Source organism: Peromyscus maniculatus, chromosome 6, assembly GCF_049852395.1.
Source record: "Peromyscus maniculatus bairdii isolate BWxNUB_F1_BW_parent chromosome 6, HU_Pman_BW_mat_3.1, whole genome shotgun sequence".
Classification (NCBI taxonomy): Eukaryota; Metazoa; Chordata; class Mammalia; order Rodentia; family Cricetidae; genus Peromyscus; species Peromyscus maniculatus.
Window position 1 is genome coordinate 37,263,149 of NC_134857.1, and position 20,079 is coordinate 37,283,227.

Here is a 20,079-nt window from a genome sequence, read left to right on the forward strand (position 1 = left end):
TATCTGTATTTTAAGATAACATAAGGAACTTTGACTGCATTTTATATAGTGAGTATAAAAGCTTGAAAATTAGTCGGGCGGTGGTGGCACACACCTTTAATCCCAGCACTCGGGAGGCAGAGCCAGGCGGATCCCTGTGAGTTCGAGGCTAGCCTGGGCTACCAAGTGAGTTCCAGGAAAGGCGCAAAGCTACACAGAGAAACCCTGTCTCGGGGAAAAAAAAAAAAAAAAAAGCTTGAAAATTAAGCATTCATTGCCTTCTGAATAATTTATTGAGATGTCAAAAAAGAGTAAACATCGAAAATATTTCTAAACGGATTTTTAATACTGTGGATGTGAAGAGCATTAAAACAAATATTCTTAGATTTCATTTAAAGAGGCATCTCAGAATTTAAAAATATGAGTGCTACAATGAACTTAGCTTGTGAAGAGTTTTATTTATGGGATAAGAATATAGTTTAGTTGGCGGAATACTTGCCTAGCCATGCACAGATCTCAGAGTTCAGTCAATAGCACAACATTGATGTGATGTCAAAGGCCTGTAATCTTGGCACTCAGCATGTCAAGGCAGGAGGATTTTCCTGTTCTTGTTTAAAATCTTATATAGTAAACAAGGGTTTCAGTGCTACAGTGGAATTGACTTATAGACTCAGCCATTGAGCTATATTTTTAAGATTTATTTTATTATTCTTAATTATGTGTATGTGTATATATGTGTGTGGTGGGGTATGTACATATGAATGCATGTGGTGGGGTATGTACACATGAATGCAGGTACCCACAGCTGACAGTTCCAGTCAGCTGTGAGCTGCCATGTGGGTTCTAGGTACAGAACCCAAGTCCTCTGCAGGAATGGCAAGTGCTCTTAACCACTGAGCCATCTCTCAAGCCCTATGTATTCTATTTTTAAAGTCATTTAAATTACAATCCTAACTTTTTTTGTGAGCCTGTTTTCATAAACTTTGTTTTAAAATTAAGATTCTGAGACCATCCGATTGCCTTATGAAGAAGGGGAATTGCTTGAATACTTAGATGCAGAAGAATTACCTCCTATTTTGGTTGATCTCCTTGAAAAATCACAGGTAAAGAGACAAGACAAAATATCTGTTTGAAAAAAATAACATGTATATAATAATGTGCCATCCCAGGTACTTAGAAGGCTTAAACACAAACATCTCAAGGAAGTTTGAGACCTGCCTGGGAACATAGCAAAACTCTATTTCTAAAACGTGTGTGTGTGAGTGTGAGATTTCACATGTACACACACAAAAATGAAATGTCCCCCCCCCCCCCCGCTTCTTTGTGGCACTGGGTAGTGAACTCAAGGCCTCGTATATGTTAGGCTTCCAGCCTATAACTAAGCTACACCCAATCCCCAGAAAACTTGTTGTGTGTCGTGTGTGTGTGTGTGTGTGTGTGTGTGTGTGTGTGTGTGATACATTTTAGTGTGTACATATCCTTTGTGGTTTTGTTTTGTTTCTTTGAGACATGAGCTTATTTATAGCCCAGCAGGCTTAGTTAGAACTGGTGCTGTCCTTGCCTCAGCTCTTGAGTGCCGCAGTTGTAGACATGAGCTGCTGTTACATAACGGGTGTTAGTAGAGTGTTTAGAGCATAAAGTGAGACACTGCAGCAGTGCTGGGTAAAAATGGTTTATTGTGGCTTACTTGGTTGCTGCACTGCCGTGTGCTGATTGAGTGCTTCTAGAATTACTGTAATAAATTATCCTGGAAATTTCCCAAGGTTAAAATTAGGGAATTATGAAAGAATCTATTTTCACTGTTTATTAAGCTTACTTCCAGATCAGAAACAAGGTACTTTAAAGAGTGACCTGTAAGTGACTGCCTTGCCTTGCTCTTCTTACTGCCCTGCCCTGACTCCCATTCCTTGAATAGTGTTGCTTGAACCAGTTGACCAGCATTCCTGCATCCTTCTCCACACCTTTGCTTTGCTTTCCTCTTTAAGTGGATGAATCCCATTCCTAAGGCCTGATCCGCATTTCCCTTCTAGATGTTGCCCCTCTCGGGAGCTTACAACCATATGCCCCCACTAGATGCAGAATACAAACATTCTGTGTTCTCAACTTGAAAACCTCTTCTGACAGCACTGTTTTTTCAGCTGTTGATTTCGAGTTCTCCTTATCACTACAAAACCACTCGAAAACTTGTCTGTAATCGTCTTTATCACACTCTTTCTCCACTCACCTGTCAAGCATTGTAACAAGCATTTCTTAGATGATCTTGTCAAGTCACTGATCTCATGGCATGGCATTATTCATCACTTTTCTATCTGAATCCTGAACTATTCTATGAAGAGGTCAGTGTAGCCAGGCATAGTGGTACATGCCTTTCATTCCAGCACCGGAGAGAGTCAGTTTAAGGCCATCTTAAGCTTCATGTTGATTTGATAGCTAAGTAAACCCAAAAAGGATTAGAGAGAGAGCAGTTACACAGGTTTCATTGTTGGGATATTTATTAGATGGATGGAGATACTGCCAATAGCCAGATGTTTTACTGAATTGATTAAATGAGGGTTGCTTTCATTAATCCCAACTAGAAACAGCTAGTTGTTGTCCTTAGATAGCAAATTGTGTGATGTATATAAGGGTGGTAGCAGTTAGTATAATAGGAAGGTATAGGTATTGGTATACTGAGCTCCCAATTGTTAATGACAAAGTGATAAAAAGTACAGCTTTGGCCAAATGTAATACTTTAAATATTTATTGTTAAGACTGATTAATAGATCCTGAAACTTAAAAAAAAGCATGCACATAAGGAAGGAAGCTAAGTAGAATTCATAATTCCCAGACCAGCTATTAGTATTAGCCTGGTTGACTTAAGATAAAGACTGCTATGGTTTTTGTTTATAGATATAGTGATTATATTTATCAATTTGTATTTGAGCATAAATAACTGTAATGGTATAAAGCACCTGAACATACTGTGAGGGAATAGGCAAGTCGTAGCAAACTGAGTGCTAAGATTTCTTAAACTTGCAATACATAGTTGTGAATTGAATTCATGGTTAGCTCCTTCTCATTAATACAGTCTAAAACGACTAGATATCTTAGGAAAGCAAATATGGAAGTTATATCTAGAAGCTGAAATTCTGGCATAGTTGATTGATGTGTATTGCAGTGACAAACTGTATAACGATTATGATGCTAGCAAAGTGAAATAAGCCAGTGAGCCTCAGAAGAACCTCAGTCTCAAGGAACTGCTGTAACTTCCCTCATATGTGAATGCCAAAGTCATCCTGGATGCCAGGAGATGCAATGTCAAGTCTACTATTAACAGTTTGAAATTGCTTTTTATAATGATAACATAACAGTAAATAATCCTCTTTAGTAGTTTATGTAGTGGTGTCTCCACTGAAGATATCTATTGAAAGTATAGAGCTTAAAGATTGAAACATCCAGTTTAAGCTTACTTATTTTGGCTTTTGAAAAATGACATATACCTGAATTTTTTTTTACCTAATACAGGTTAATATTTTTCATTGTGGATGTGTGATAGCAGAAATACGTGACTATCGCCAGTCCAGTAATATGAAATCTCCTGGTTACCAGAGTAGGCACATTCTCTTACGTCCAACAATGCAGGTATGGAATTTTAGTTAGGAACTACTGTTTTTTGATTTAGTTGGATTTTTATTAAATGTTCATATATTTGTACGAACATACATGTTTTAAATTGTTTTCTTTCTTCTAGACTTTAGTCTGTGATGTTCATTCTATAACAAGTGACAACCATAAATGGACCCAGGTTAGTTTTCTCTCTAATCCCAGGTAGGCCACACACATTGTGAAGCATCAGTGAGAGGCTCCCTTTTACTCATGTTTGATTGGTTTGTTAGGTTGGATATTTGGGCAAAACCAAGATTCCTTTATGAGCCCTAGGATTTTAAAATCTCTACCTTTAGAAATCCCTCAAGGAACTAGTTATAATCCAGCCCAAATTGCTTCCAACCTTGTTGATAAACTAGAGTTAAGTTATGAAGCCTAATGTGAAAATTGGTTTTTTTTTGTTTTTGTTCTTGTTTTGTTTTTTGAGACTGAGGATCTCTATGTAACAGTCCTAGCTGTCCTAGAACTCCCTCTGTAGTCCAGACTGGCCTCGAACTCACAGAGCTCCTCCTGCCTCTGCCTCTCAAGTACTGGGATTAAAGGTGTGTACCACCATCGTCCCGCTCTTCCTATCAAACAAGATAGATTGTGATTTTTCTTTCATCTAGGATTCTAAAATTTTATAGGAAGCCTATCTTTTTTATATATATAATTTATTTTATTTTATTTTACAATACCATTCAGTTCTACATATCAGCCATGGGTTCCCCTATTCTGCGCCCTCGCACCCCCTCCCCTTACCCCCAGCCCACCCTCCATTCCCACCTCCTCCAGGGCAAAGCCTCCCCCGAGAACTGCAATCAACCTGGTAGACTCAGTCCAGGCAGGTCCAGTCCCCTCCTCCCAGACTGAGCCACATGTCCCTGCATAAGCTCCAGGTTTCAAACAGCCAACTCATGCAATGAGCACAGGACTTGGTCCCACTGCCTAGTTGCCTCCCAAACTGATCAAGCCAATCAACTGTCTCACCTATTCAGAGGGCCTGATCCAGCTGGGGGCCCCTCAGCCTTTGGTTCATAGTTCATGTGTTTCCATTCATTTGGCTATTTTTTTCAATAATTGAGTAAAACTGAAATTTATTATAAGCTACAGTCGTCCTAGGGACCTCCATGCTATATATATAGCCTCCATGGTTCTATGGGTTGTGGTCTGATTGTTCTTTATTTTATATCTAGAATCCACTTATGAGTGAGTATATACCATGACTGTCTTTCTGGGTTTGGGTTACCTCACTCAGGATGATTTTTTTCTAGTTCCATCCATTTGCCTGCAAATTTCATGCTTTCAATGTTTTTCTCTGCTGAGTAGTACTCCATTGTATATATGTACCACATTTTTTTCATCCATTCTTCCGTTGATGGGCATCTAGGTTGTTTCCAGGTTCTGGCTATTACAAATAATGCTGCTATGAACATAGCTGAGCATGTATCTTTATGGTATGAATCAGCATTCCTTGGGTATATGCCCTAGAGTGGGATGGCTGGGTCTTGAGGTAGTTCAATTCCTAATTTTCTGAGAAACCGCCATACTGATTTCCACAGTGGTTGTACAAGTTTACATTCCCACCAACAGTGGAGGAGTGTTCCCTTTGCTCCACATCCTCTCCAACATTGGTTGTCATTGGTGTTTTTGATCGTAGCCATTCTAACAGGTGTAAGGTGGTATCTCAGAGTCGTTTTGATTTGCATTTCTCTGATGATTAAGGATGTTGAGCATTTCTTTAAATGTCTTTCAGGCATTTGTGATTCCTGTTTTGTGAATTCTCTGTTTAGCTCTTTAGCCCATTTTTTAATTGGACTGTTCAGTATTTTGATGTCTAGTTTCTAGAGTTCTTTATATACTGTGGAGATCAATCCTCTGTCAGATGTGGGGTTGGTGAAGATCTTTTAAGAAGCCTATCTTTTCTCTTCCTTCCCTTCCTTTCTTCCTTTCCTTTTTCTTTTTGAGGTAAGATCTCTAACCCAGGCTGGCTTGGAACTGGAGATCCTGTGGCCTTAGCCTCCTGAAATCTGAAAGTAAAGACCTGTATCACCACAGCTGGTGTAACAGGATTTCTTAGCAATGACAACAGCTAGTTAATTGATCCTCTAGTTGTTATGACTCTTGTTTATCTGTTACTGTGGAGAGAAAATGTTAGTAATGAAATAACACTCTATGAAATGTACTTATGAACTAAGATTCAGTTTAACACGTAATTAGTAAGTGATGAGCTTTAGTCTGGGCTGTTATTTTCCCATCTATAAGAAGGTTGAAAGTTCTTCATGTGAGAGACAAAATTGCAGTCAGTGCTGGAGAGCTGTACAGCATCAGTTTCTTAAGCTGAGGACTGGTAAACCAAGGGGAGAATATAATTATTCTATCACTCCTGAACAAACTGTATTTTAGGTAGCCAAATAAATATTTACTCTTTGAATTTAACTATATATAAAATAGTACAAATAACTGAATTTCCATTAGAAGTTTATCTTGTCAGGTTTACACATTAATGTTCAAACTTGAATTACTAGAGTTGCTTTAGTCTTTAGCAAACTTCCCGAGAGTATTTCTGGGTTAAATGATGTATGTTTAGATTTTCAAAAATGTGTCTGAAGCTGACATATACTCCTGTGCATTTCAGGAAGACAAACTTTTGCTTGAGAGCCAACTGATTCTAGCTACAGCAGAACCACTGTGTCTTGACCCGTCTGTGGCTGTAGCTTGTACTGCAAATAGGCTGCTCTATAACCGGCAGAAGATGAACACTCGCCCAATGAAACGGTAATGGCCAGCGCTTGGTGACAGTCTCTGAAGTGCTGCTAGCTAGCCACAGTGCCCTTTCCCTCAGTCAGCATGGCAGGGCTGGTTTTTAAATTTGGAAATGCGATGTTTAATGGCCTTATATTGTGATTTTGTGTGGTCGGATTTTTTTTTTTTTTCAATATTCCCTGCATTATTGTAAAGTAGTATTCTCTGCAGTCTTTTAAAGAAGGAACTTGTGTAAGTTTATGGTCCGCTCACCACAAAGCTTGTGAGGCTGAGAAAAGACCAGATAGTAACAGAAGGATAGTGGCTTCATTACTTCACACTAATTGGAAACAGTTAACAAGGAAACAGTATGTAACTTACAAGTTTTGAGAAAATACAATCCCAGTTTTAGAGATTAATTTATAATGACTGTCTCTCCATTTCAGGATTTGAATCAGCTTGACTGCATGGTCAGGAGTATTTTGTCTTGTTCTTTTCGTTTCCCCTGTGCCTAAAGCTTACTGGTCTGCGTGTTGGCTAGGTGTTTGTGATTTAGTCCGTAGTTAATACATGCTGCTTCTTTCCCATATAGATCATGAGTTGTTGCTTTGTTGTATTCCACTATCTGTCAGGTGTTTGAAGAGGTACTCCAGGTCCTCCCTGAACCGGCAGCAGGACCTGTCTCACTGTCCTCCTCCCCCTCAGCTGAGATTACTTGATTTCTTACAAAAACGCAAGGAAAGGAAAGCAGGTCAGCACTATGACCTCAAAATTTCTAAAGCAGGAAATGTAAGTAGTTTTCCAGGAGTTCACTGTTCTGACAGACTGGCTTTGTTTGAAGGTTTGGGTGTAACTGTACTGCTTTTAACTTTGCAGTGTGTGGACATGTGGAAACGGAGCCCCTGTAACCTGGCTGTGCCTTCTGAAATAGATGTAAGTTCATGAAGTGCTGCTCTCTAGCACAGGGCCAGAGTTCATCATTAGGAAGTTAATGCTGTGAGAAAACAAAGGGGGAAAAAACCAAAAAGCTTACTTTTTAAGTTCTCATTTTAAGAAGCTATGTATCCTCCTCTCTCTATCAGTTTCCCGTCAAGAGATTCTGAGAGGGGGCCACCAGTCCAGCCTCAGTTACTACATAAGAGCATAACATTTGATAGAGTTCTATGTTAGGAGCAGGAGTAATGATAAGGTTTTAAAATGTGGAAAGAGTGTGGCATATTTTACATAATGCAGTGGAAATGGCCTTGTGTTTTTCTGTAGTGTTTCCTCATAATTAATTCATAATGCTTATATACTCAAACTGGTAAAATTTAAAGATTAGTAATATTAGAGCCATGGCCTAAATAGGAACTCCCAGCACTATTCTTTACTAATAATCCCTAAGACACAAATTCCAAGTGATCATAGGGGATGTTAATAAAAGACAGCTTTATATTTCATTTCCTGTGTCTTTTAGAGTCTATTTTTATTATTTACTCAGTTATCTTTTACTGTGTGTGTGTGTGTGTGTGTGTGTGTGTGTGTGTGTGTGTGTGTGTGTGTGTGTGTGTGTGTGTGTTTGCAGGTCATGACATGTGGAAGATCACAGTTGGTTCTTTGTTTATCACATTGCTCCTAAGCATCAAACTCAGGTCTTCATTTTCAGTGGCAAGCACGTTTATCTGCTAAGCCATCTCACCAGCTCTTACTCAATTATTATGATTCTTATTTCAAAATTATTTCATTATTTCAGCAATGCTTTTTGTATTATTGTTATAACAATTAAAACACAAAACCAAAGACATTAATAGACTATGTATACAAACAAAGAAAGCCATATTATATATTGTCTTGTTTAATATGTGGCCTTCAGGCAGCTACTGCTCTTAACTACTTAGTCATCTGCAGCTCACATACTAGACTTTTTTGTTTGTTTGTTTGTTTGTTTTGAGACAGGGTTTCTCTGTGTAGCTTTGCACCTTTCCTGGAACTCACTCTGTAGCCCAGACTGGCCTCGAACTCGCAGAGATCCATTTGCCTCCGCCGCCGCCGCCACCACCACCACCCGGTCCCCACATACTAGACTTTTAATTAAACATCAGAAGGGTCTTAAACTTACTAAATATAAGTGCTTGGTAATACTGGTAGTTAAAACACTTATGCTCATATCATTCTTGTTGAATTTTGCAGGTTCTTCTCTTTGTTCTGATACTGATTGCATTTTATTCCATGTATTATCATTTAGGTGGAGAAATATGCTAAAGTAGAAAAATCTATCAAATCTGATGACTCTCAACCAACAGTCTGGCCGGCCCATGTAAGTAATCAGTGCTCGGCTCTTTCATTAATAATGCAGTTTGCTTGTGTGTTTTGGGACAGTGTCTCTTGTAGCACAGACTGGCCTCAAATTTGCAATGTAGCCAAGGCTGACCTCAAACATACTGATCTTTACTGCCCAATTGGTTAGGTGTGTCCCCACCATATTAGGCGAACAATATTGTTTATAAACTGGGTTCTGAATTTATTAAACAGAAAATTACTTTCATAACTCTTTTTTAAGTGTATTTGGAGCTCCTGTGGGGCTTCAATAAAAATATATATATTTTTTAAATGTGATTTTCATTTTACAGAGCAGTTTTAATGTGACACTACATTTTTATGTTGGTACATGGTAGCAACTTGGAGGCAGCAAATTCTCAGCTCTTGGAGGCAGAGGCAGGAAGCTTACAAGTTGGAGGCCAGCCTGGGCTACATAGGGAGCTACTCAAAAACCAAAATAAGTATCAAGCCTAATGGTATAGAACTGTAAGTTGAGAACTAGAGAAGCTGCTATTGGAAAAGGACGTGTCTGAGACCATCTTGGGCTACATAGTAAGAAAGACTGTCTTAGAGAAAGCAAAATTGCATTTTTTTTTGTTTTGATTGCATATTAGTGGTTTTCACTTTTATGTTTCAAATTATTTTCCCTTTTTTTAATTTATTTTTTAATTACACATGATATTCATTAATTACACTCATGATATTAATTACATTTGTGGTATTCATTGATTATATTTTCAGTACTCATTCAATAATTATATTTATGATATTCATTAATTACATTAGTTGTATTGATTTATTACATTCATGATATTATATCCTGATACTTCTGTCCATTTGTGGGGCTTTTCCATCATACAAAACAGAGATTCTGTACTTAGGAAATCAGTGCTCTGTATTTCTTTCTTCTCCATCTTGAGATAATGTCTAATCTTTCTGTCTTTATGAATTTGTATATTCTATATTTTTCATACAATACAATTCTATAGTATTTGTCCTTTTTTTAATGTAAAAAAATTTTATGTACAACTGCAGGAGAAATAATACACAGATAGCTTGAACATAAAAACAGGTTATAATTCAAAAGTCCAGGGTTATTTGAAACTGGAAAATAATTTCTCTGTAGAAAATAGTAAAAATGATAGGATTTCCCAGTAAGCCCCTTTAAGCCAAATAATAGCTGAATTATACATATAAATATTGATTAGATTCTGGGATACAGAAGAACCCTATCTTCATCTGTTCAGAGAACTATGTTTTACTTAAGTTGTGTAAGTGAGATTCCTATTCATCTTCCCCTTTACTATTTGATTTACGACAGACATTTTTCTATAGGCTAATCCATAATCTAAAAGATTTTAGCCTCCCCTCCTGAAAGTACAGCCAGCATTTTCTTTCATCAGCTTGATACGGTACAAATTCTTATCCTAATAGTGAAATGTTTCACTAAAGCTTGCCCAGTGATTGGGCAAAACCAAAACTTGTTATAAGCCACAGTCATCCTAGGGTCCCCCCTGCTAGGTAGCCTCCCTGGATCTGTGAGTTGCAGTCTGATTGTCCTTTGCTTTATATCTAGTATCCACTTATGAGTGAGTACATACCATGTTTGTCCTTCTGAATCTGGGTTACCTCACTCAGGATGATACTTTGTAGTTCTATCCATTTGCCTGCAAATTTCATGATGTCATTGTTTTTCTCTGCTGAATAGTACTCCGTGGTGTATATGTACCACATTTTCTTAATCCATTCTTCAGTTGTCAGGCATCTAGGTTGTTTCCAGGTTCTAGCTATTACGAATAATGCTGCTATGAACATAGGTGAGCATGTATCTTTGTGGTATGATTGAGCATTCCTTTGGCATATGCTCAAGAGTGGTATGGCTGGGTCTTGAGGTAAGCATATTCTTTTAAAGATGTCTTTGTTTGAGGCATGGTTCTCTGTGTGACCAGGCTTGCCTGGAATTTTGCTGCATTTACCAACTGGTCCTACACTTGTTGCCATTCTGCTGCCTCTGCCCTGAGTGCTAGGATTAAAGGTGTGCGCCCCCATTGCCTGGCTTCATTAGTAATTTCTTAGAGGGAGAAATTGGAATAATATATTAGATGGACTCTAGGGGCAAAATAATAAGATTTCATGGTCATAGGATGTTTTGTATGAATAGCAAGTGAAAAAAACATTTCCACCTTCAAACCTTATTTTCAGATTGTTAAATATTGCAGTTGTTTGTGTAGTGTATGAAGCGCTGTGCATGTCTCTCAGGCTTGATGATATGCAGCATTGGGACACCATAAAGAACTGTGTGAAGAAAGGGTCCTATGCAGTAGTCTCTGTGAGGGACTCTGTGAAATTCCTTTTCATTCAGTCATTTGTTTGTTGATTATTTATGAGACAGCATCTTACTGTATAGTCCTAGCTGGCCTGGAACACACGGTGTAGACCAGGCTTATTTCGAACTCAGAGAGACCAGGCTGCCTCTGCCTCCATACGTGCCACCACACCTGACCAGTTCCTTTACCAATATGGGTTGGTTGTGTTTGACAGTTGGATAAGATACTACTTGTTAAGTACTGTGGCAATAACCAGTAAATGTTGGTTATAATTTTCATTATGCTTGTAGAAATGCTAGCTATTTCTTAATGAATGACTCAGTATCATGCATAATTATCCTAAATTTGATTTCTTTAGTGCCATGTATATACCAGACCATAAGTCATTTTTTATTTTTGTTTTTTGTTATTTTTGCTGCTTGAGAAGATATTGTTTGAGATTCTCTGTCCTTTTCAGGATGTAAAAGACGATTATGTATTTGAATGTGAAGGTGGTACTCAGTATCAGAAAACAAAGCTGACCATCCTGCAGTCTCTTGGTGATCCACTTTACTATGGTAAAATACAGCCGTGGAAAGCAGATGAAGAAAATGACAGTCAAATGTCTCCATCCCAGTGAGTTCTGTTGAGTATATGTAATACACAGAGACATCCAGAACTTACTTAGAACTACCAAGGAGCTGCCAGCTAGTAAATACAGTTTGCCTTCAGGGATTTGGTATTTAATATATACCAATACATTTTGACAGTGGATGTGAATAAAGTTAAAGTGCACTTGCCATGTTATTTATATTCATTTTTTTAAGGGTAGCTAATTATTTTTGTGGTAGCTCTGAAGGACATTCTTAGGATTTTGATGTTGGTGATTGATGTAGTTGATTTTTCTAGATGGTATATCATTAGTACAGGGTTAATACTTAGTTTTGATTTGGGGGTTGGGGAGTGTGGGCAGGGTCTATGTATCCCTGGCTGGCCTATGGAGACTAGGCTGGCCTCAAACTCAATAAGATCGGCCTGCCTTTGCCTCTGCTTCATGAGTGCTGGGGTAATTTTGATTCTATAGTTACTTTTATTATTAGTTAGTTGTTTTTTTGTTTTTTAAATCACATACTGTTTTGAAAGATGGAAGAAATCTCAGGAAAATGAAAAACAGGCGAGGTCAGTTGTATGTCAGATTATTGTTAAAACCTTTACCAAAATTGATTTGAACTTTGTGAAGAATAAGTTTTAACTTCACATATACCTAGGTAAAAGTCATCAAGAAGAAATAGCAGCAATTCCTCAGTTAACAGCTATCAGCTGTTTTGATTATGCATATTCTCATTCTGAAATTCTTCCCCCAAAGACACATTCACCATTGTAAATGTGCCAGCATCTCAATAGTGTGAGGAAACAGTAGCTACTCCTTTGTGAAAATTCAGTTCCCATTGCTATGGGAACTGCTTCCAGGAGACACCTGCTGTCTCTGCCATTATTCTGCAGGGTCTGTGCTCTTCCATATCCTTCCATGTTCAGAACCTAAGAGCTGTGAAGCTTAAGTTTGGCTTGCCTTAACTGAGTGCTTTTCTTTTATGTTTTATATTTCAGCTTTTCTGCAGAGGATCATTCAAATTGGTAATTAAAAAATAACTCACTTTTTTAAATATGTTGTTGTAATGTCAAACTTAACAAAAAAAAACCTTAAGACTTTTAAGTTGGTAATCAACTTTCTCATCCTTGTCTAAAATAATTGTAAGAATGACTTACAGAGTCAAATTAAATGAATGGGAAGCCACAGGCCTTTCCATAGTTCAATGATTTTACTAAAGGAACAACATTTGTCAACGTGTATAGTGGTACTTGGTAATTTATTCCAGATTGTATAATAATAAATGAGCATTAAAATAAATTTCTCCTAAGGTAAATCAGCCAAATTGATTATTTCATGATGAATGTAAAAACTTGAGCATTATTTCTCAAGTTTAATTAATTTTTTAATGTAATGATACATTGCTAGATTTAAAATGAATTTATAATATATATTACTGTGACTAATATATGAAAGACTTTAAAGGTTAACCTAAGATGTTTTAAGATACTCTTACCTAATACTTCTCTTTCTTGGTAACCTTTTAGGTTTATTATTGGGTCAAAGACTGATGCAGAGAGGTAAAGTGCATTTGCTCTGTTATTTTTGGTTATATTGGATATGAATCTGCATCTTTGTAGGGTAGTGTTCTGTATTTGAGTCACAGATGTTGATTTTGTTACACATTTAACTGAATATTACATCATTTACTCGTAGGTCTTGTGTTAAATAACTTAATATTAAAATCTCTGAGGTCCATTTTCTTGATATTTTAATACTCAGGATGGTTTTTCATAGAATTAAGAAAATAAAGACCATGTTTAAAGTACAGTTTGTTTTAGGTAAGAAAGTGTAGCCATCTGAGAAAGACAATTTTAAGGGGAACGTTTATAATCCAAGTCTAAGGAAAGGGAATGAACAATTTTGTTGTCTGTTCATTGGTTTAGTTATATTGTAATCAAGGATGACTTGAAACTTCTAATTACCTCTATAATTTCTATATTTGGAGTAAGATCTTAAAATGTGCCTTGATAGGCATTTGTTCTGATTAGGAGAAAAGATTTAAATACTCCTTTGTCACTGGAAAGATTAGGGTACACTTCTCTTTATTACAGTTATTTAGTGTGTGAACCTGTGTTCTCACTCTGAAATTGGGCAGTGTGTGTATAGGAGTTGGTTCTCCTTCCACTGTGTGGCTTCAGGGGAAGAAACATAGGTTGTCGGGCTTGGTGGCAAGCACCGTTACCCAGCTCCATAGGCCAGAATACACTCTTTAGGAATGGATTTCCTCATATAGCTCAGTCTGACCTTGAACTCTTGACTAGTCTCTTTGCCTTTCTCCTATGGAACAGTAGATCTCTGGTACTTACTGATGAGAATTCACTTTTAGGCCCCAGGTTTATCTTGCACTTGTGATTGGGCAGTTAGGGAGCACTTGTAACACAGTGGTGGAGTGCCTCAATTTTACTTCTCTATTAAATCTGGTGAAGCAGGAATCTTAAAGAGTCTTTATTAATATAACAAACCTGAGCCACAGCTAACCTCACCTGGCCAACTTCTTAGCTGGTCTTGTTTCCTCAGACTGAAAGCTGCTGTGTCCTCATCCCAATGGCTCTCAGCTGAACTGCTGCTTGAAAGTCTAAAAGCTTAACCAGCCAAATGCTTCTAGTTTCTGGTCCTCACGCCTTACATATCTTTCTGCTTTCTACCATCACTCCCTGGGATTAAAGGCTTGCTTTCTGGGATTAAAGGTGTGTGTCACCATGCTTGGCCAGTTTCCATTGTGACCTTGAACTCACAGAGATCCAGAGGGATTTCTACCTCTGGAGTGCTAGGATTAAAGGTGTGAGTGCCACCATTTTCTAGCCTTTGTATCTAGTGGCTGCTCTGTCTCTGACCTCAGATATATTAGGGTGCACAATATTTTGGGGAACACAATACCACCACAATCTGGTGGACTTATTTTGCAGTAATAGCATTACTTATTTATTTCCTGTATGATTGGTTTTTTAAGACAAATTTGACTAATCCTTACCTATTTTTTCCTAATATTTCAGGGTAGTTAATCAGTACCAGGAGTTGGTCCAGAATGAAGCCAAATGCCCAGTGAAGATGTCACATAGCTCTAGTGGTTCAGCCACTCTCAATTCAGGGGAGGAGACAGAAGTACGTTCACACCGTTGGTGCCTTGTACCTTGTTGTTTTCAAGGAGTCTGAGAAATGGGAAGGGAAGGGAGTTATAGTTTAGCTTTTACTTTTACCTTTTGTACTATTCAGCTTTATGTTTGAAAGTTTCAAAAGTATTCAATGATAGGTCCAAGCTGGTACTCCTGTTAAAGTAGGTAGACGAGGGTGGCAGGTCTTCTTTCACTTTCTGTTCTTCCCTGGGTCTCACATCACCTCATCATGTCATAGTCTGTGGGTGTCATGTGGAACTTTGTAGTAGCTCTCCCATTGAATGCGCTGCAGTTATAACTTGTTTGCATGTAGGAATTATAATGATAGTAATTTTAATCTTAACAGTTGTGTTTAATGTCTGTCCTCAGCAGCCTGAGACTGTGTCTATTCAGTCTTCAGTTTTGGGAAAGGGAGTAAAACATCGGCCCCCACCCATCAAACTTCCCTCAAGCTCAGGAAATAATGCCTCAGGTATTATCCTTGACTCTTTCTTAAAATGTTACTCATTTTTACTGTGATAATTCACAGGATTTTGAATTATGAATATAGGAAAAAACCTAAATGTATTTGTGTGTGTGTGTGCTCATATGAGTGTGTGCCCATGTATATACCTTTGTTCCTGGAGGTAGCTGGCTTGGGTGGCTGGTGGGATCTGAACTTTGGTCTTTATGATTGCTCAGCAAGTGTTCTGAGCCGTCTTTCCAGCCCTACGAAATACCTTGTGTTCTTCCAGGTAACTATTTTACAGCACAACAGGCCAGCAGCTTCCTTAAGTCTCCAACTCCTCCTCCATCATCTAAGCCAAGTCTCTCTCGGAAATCATCTGTGGAGCTCAGTCAAGTTAGCATGCTTTCTCCTGCCGCCCTGTCACCTGCCAGCTCTTCACAGAGTGAGTCATGATTAAACTCTTGCACAAAGTTTCACAGTAGTGTTTCTTGAAGGCAGCTTTTATTCAACCTGTGAATGGTGAAATCTGAATGTACTGTGTACCCACAATGTATAAGTTGCATGAAACTTCAGGTAGAGTTCTTGTTGGCTGTATATATTACGTGTTTAATGTAATTGTATTTGCTTTTCTGTATCTATGTATACACTGGGTGTATACTTTTCTTTTAGACTTGTTGCCTATACATCTTCTTTAAAAATTACTTGGCAGTAAGGTTGCAGAGTATTATTTTCAGTGCACCATAGGATCTTTTTTCTTAGTATATAAACTGTGGCTGGTACTAAAAAGAAAATGTGAGAGTGAGTTATTGGAGGTACTACCTTTGTATGTGTAAGACACCAGCTGGTTCCAAGGTTACATGCAGTAAGTGAAAAGTAGTATTTGAAAGCATGCACTTCTACACTTCTGTAAACTGTCACTGAAACGTGATCATCTGAACAAAGGAAAATAGAATTCTCACTTTGGGATATTCTTTTTAACAGCAAGTAGAGGCAGTATAGGAATGCAAGGTTTAATTTGGGGAGAATTTCTTCAAATGACTATCTGAATATATTAGGTACTAATTTGGGGGATTCCAGTTTTTTAGCTTTTTTTTTTTCTTGGTTGCTAATGTGTGCTGTCAGTATACTGCACAGTGCTAGGATGGTCCTAGATATTAACATCTGCATCCCGATAGCTCAAAAGGTGTAATTTTTCTGCCTTCTTGTTTTGCACAAAGAAAAATAAATAAATTTTCTGAAAGTCTTATTCATACTTCTCATGTTGTGGGTATGGCTTGTGGTGATCTGCTGCTGCACACAGTTGTGTTAAGTCAGGGTGGAGTGACAGCTTCTGGACATTCACGTCTCTCTCCTTTCTTTCTGCAGGACATGAAAGCTAAAAAGGAAACACCTCAAGAGCTTTTGCTTTATTTTTTTGGTTTCATTTTTTTTATTTTTTTAAAGTTGATAAACTGTGCATACTTCATTCACAACAGATTTTCTATACATTCTACATTTAAACAGAAGTACACAGTTACTGTTAAAGATGCAGTATTATCTATAAAGTACTTGCTTTACTCCTTGTAAATTTGTTTGTCAGGGTAAACTTGTTATGTTGGGAATTAAATAGGTATATCTCGGTGTTAAATATAATTGATAACTTTGTGTAGCTTACTAAAAATGTTCATTTTATCTCAGACAGTTAAACTAAATAAGCAGTATTTTTAAAAGAAGTCTTGAATTATTAAAATCATAAATAACAAAAATTAACTTAAATTCAGTTTCAACTTTGTAGGCAAAAGACAGCATGTAGGAGACTAACTTTTCAGTGGGTGTTGTGGTAGCGTGTGAGTGTATTTCCACTGTTACTGTGATAGCATCTGGAGTGGGGTTTTTAGGTGATATACTGCATCCTTAATTGTAATTGAGTGTAGCAACACTCGTGGATCTTGTAGATTGTTAACACTTGCAGTTCACTGCTTTTAAAAAATTGGAACAAATTTGTCAGTGCTAAGTAAGATTCCATTAACCTTATTTTAAAAGGACCGGCCATTTATAACAAACTAGCAATTTTTATTTTTCTCAATGAGCAGGATCTGGAACTCCTAAGCCATCTACTCCTACACCAACCCCTTCATCGGCCCCACACCCTCCTGATGCTCAGAACTCAACTCCTAGTACCCCTTCAGCCACCCCATCTCCCCAAGATTCAGGCTTCACCCCTCAGCCCACTTTGTTCACTCAGTTTGCTCAGCAGCAAAGGGCTCTGAGCCAGGCAATGCCTGTGACAACCATTCCTCTTTCTACCATGGTAACATCTATAACAACAGGAAGCATGGTCTCTCCGGTCATGGCAGACTCTGCTGGGCTTAACTCCATCGGTGTAGTGAGCTCTGCTGGGTAAGTTGACAATGTTAAAGACGTTTTTATTTGTGAGATTAAGAACAAGTTGCACATTACGCTGAAAGATGGTATTTTGATATAGTTTGGAGCTGCTTAATTGAATGGTATCCTTTTAGTAACAAACCTATTACCTATACAAAGATGTATTTCACAGTTGCCCAGATTTTCTTTCCTGTTGCTGCTGTCTTTGAATCACTTGGGCAGAGCTTTGCTTCTCCTCACTCTGAAATATCTAAGGATATGCTCATTACCTAAGCCAGCCTTGTCACACTTAAGCACTAAAATGAAACTGGGCCTAGAAATGAAAATTAAAAATTTGTATTACATTTTTTTGGGGGCGGGGGAAGGTGACACAGTGCCTATGTAGAGCTCAAAAGAGGACTTGCAGGTTTGGGTTGTTTTTCCACCACCATCTGCACCTTCAGGCTCAGTGTCAAGTGCCTGCTGAGCCATCTTACTTGCCCTAGGAATTAGCTTTTAAGACAGAACTTATTTTATAGTTTTTAATCTAAAGAATTGTGATGCCGTCTTTGCTTTCATAGTGTGTAATGCTCTGTCCCTTACCCTGCAGTGGAGCCCATGCTCTGAAGAGTGGCTCAAACTCCATGCTGAGCTGTGACGCTGTAACTCCTGCAGGAAAACACATGTGTGGCAGCCTTCTTCCATCAGGAAGTCTCTTAACAAATGCACTGCCCAGTGCAATGCAGGCAACTTCTCAGTCAGGTTAGAATAAAGTACATGTGAAAGTCTTTCATTTATCTTGGGGGTTTTTTGTGTTTTGTTTTTTTAATTTTTTTTTTAAAGACAGGGTGTTTGTTGGTTTTTTACTCTTTGGTCTTTGGGGGACCCGCTACCCAGCTCCCAAATAAACACACACAGTCTTATTCTTACTTACAAATGCCTGGCCTTAGCTTGGCTTGTTTCTAGCCAGCTTTTCTTAACATAAATTATCCTGTCTACCTTTTGCCTCCCATCTTTTATCTTTCTCTATTTCTGTGTATCTTTCTTTACTTCTTACTCTGTGGTTTGCTGTGTAACTGGGTGGCTGGCCCCTGATCTCCTCCTCCCAAATTTCTCCTCCTATTTATTCTCTCTGCCTGCCAGCCCCACCTATTTTTTCACCTGGCTTGCTATTGGCTGTTCAGCTCTTTATTAGACTAATCAGGTGTTTTAGATAGGTAGCATAGCACATCTTCACAGAGTTAAACAAATACAACATAAAAGAATGTAACACATCTTAAACACAAGGTCTCAAAAACTGGCCTCCCCTTTGGTATGTCCTAAGAGTAGCCTTCAACTGATTTTCCTGCTTCCACCTCCCAGAGCTAGGATAACTGGTGTGTGCTCCCATACCCAGCCTTAAAAACTGTTATTTTAAGTATATTACTAAAAGCATTAAATGTTGTTTTTTCATAGTTTTATTTCTCAGATAGTTGAAAAGCCTTTTTTAGTTCTGATATCTGAATTATCTCCACTTAGCAAACAGCTTCTGGGAAACCTGTTAAATCTATAAGTCTGTGCATATTATACTTTCTGTTTGCATAATAAATAATGAAATTGGTTTTAGTAACCTTATTCTTGTCAGTAGTAATGGTCCAGAGAAAACAATAAAAATATGTGTTCTACCATTTTTAACATGACAGCTGAAAGCCTAGATTCTTATTTGTGTAATCTTGGAAGTTGCTTTTTTTACCCAGAAATAAAGTGGTGATAGAAATAATAATAATTTGTCTCATAAGAGAATAAATACCTGTCAAAAAGTATTTATATTGTACCAGTACCATTAGGAACATTCATGTTGCTATCTGTTGTAGTAGTAGGAGGTCTTAGATAGTTGTATTACCATGTGGCCCAAAGCAGTGAGAACAAGTGTGCTGGTTGTGATGCCCTTTAATGGCTGTGTTGTAATGCTTGGGACCAATTCCTTTTCTTACCAGTGGTGGGAGTGGGTGAGCAGCTCAAAAATAAACTGACCAAAAGATTTCTCAGTTATGGAAAAAGCATAGAAAGTAGAATATATGTTGTTGTTTTCTAATTCTAGTTGTGCTTACTTTGATGAGAAGTAACCATGTGTATGGAACTCCTAGGGTACTAGGTTTACATTGCTCCAGTGCTGTCCTTAGAGAGAAGCTGCTTCATTCTTCACCAGTCTTAGTGTCCTCTGCATTCTGACTTGACTTAGGAGAAAGAGGAAGTCTACCAGTGCCTTTGATAAGCTGGAGAGCTGCATACAGGGGTCATGTTCCTTTGTATGCTCTGCCACAGTGAGGCACTAAGTGGGATGCCAGGCACTGATAGTTCAAGCCATTTCTCCTCAGGGACTATTTCCTGAATGGGACACATCTGAGACTTTCTCAATTTCTTGTACAAGCCTTCAATGACATCACATACCAATTTTCTACATCTCTTTTTGCAAATAATATCTGATAGAGGACAACATATATCTTGTATTAATTTTTTTGGGGTGTGTGTGTGTGTGTGTTAAGACAGGGTTTCTCTGTAGCTTTGGAGCCTGTCCTGGAACTCACTCAG

General features: G+C 38.0%; 1 protein-coding gene across 26 annotated transcripts in view; it reads left to right on the forward strand.

Annotated features, from left to right (window-relative positions):
- The window catches only part of Supt20h (SPT20 homolog, SAGA complex component), a 39,998-nt gene that overhangs the window by 10,916 nt on the left and 9,003 nt on the right, over nucleotides 1–20,079 (forward strand). For 8 of the 26 annotated variants that reach the window (XM_015996330.3, XM_076574066.1, XM_076574067.1 and 5 more), the window contains exons 7-21: nucleotides 979–1,082; nucleotides 3,484–3,600; nucleotides 3,710–3,763; nucleotides 6,242–6,381; nucleotides 6,981–7,137; nucleotides 7,225–7,281; nucleotides 8,573–8,644; nucleotides 11,431–11,588; nucleotides 12,561–12,587; nucleotides 13,089–13,121; nucleotides 14,598–14,706; nucleotides 15,087–15,189; nucleotides 15,452–15,607; nucleotides 17,238–17,544; nucleotides 18,119–18,270. In XM_015996330.3, coding sequence (XP_015851816.1) covers nucleotides 979–1,082; nucleotides 3,484–3,600; nucleotides 3,710–3,763; nucleotides 6,242–6,381; nucleotides 6,981–7,137; nucleotides 7,225–7,281; nucleotides 8,573–8,644; nucleotides 11,431–11,588; nucleotides 12,561–12,587; nucleotides 13,089–13,121; nucleotides 14,598–14,706; nucleotides 15,087–15,189; nucleotides 15,452–15,607; nucleotides 17,238–17,544; nucleotides 18,119–18,270 — 1,746 coding nt within the window. Of the gene's footprint in view, nucleotides 1–978; nucleotides 1,083–3,483; nucleotides 3,601–3,709; nucleotides 3,764–6,241; nucleotides 6,382–6,980; nucleotides 7,138–7,224; nucleotides 7,282–8,572; nucleotides 8,645–11,430; nucleotides 11,589–12,560; nucleotides 12,588–13,088; nucleotides 13,122–14,597; nucleotides 14,707–15,086; nucleotides 15,190–15,451; nucleotides 15,608–16,530; nucleotides 16,655–17,237; nucleotides 17,545–18,118; nucleotides 18,271–20,079 lie in introns of those variants that run through there. The other 18 variants (XM_015996339.3, XM_006977565.4, XM_076574076.1 and 15 more) reach the window with 5 other exon arrangements.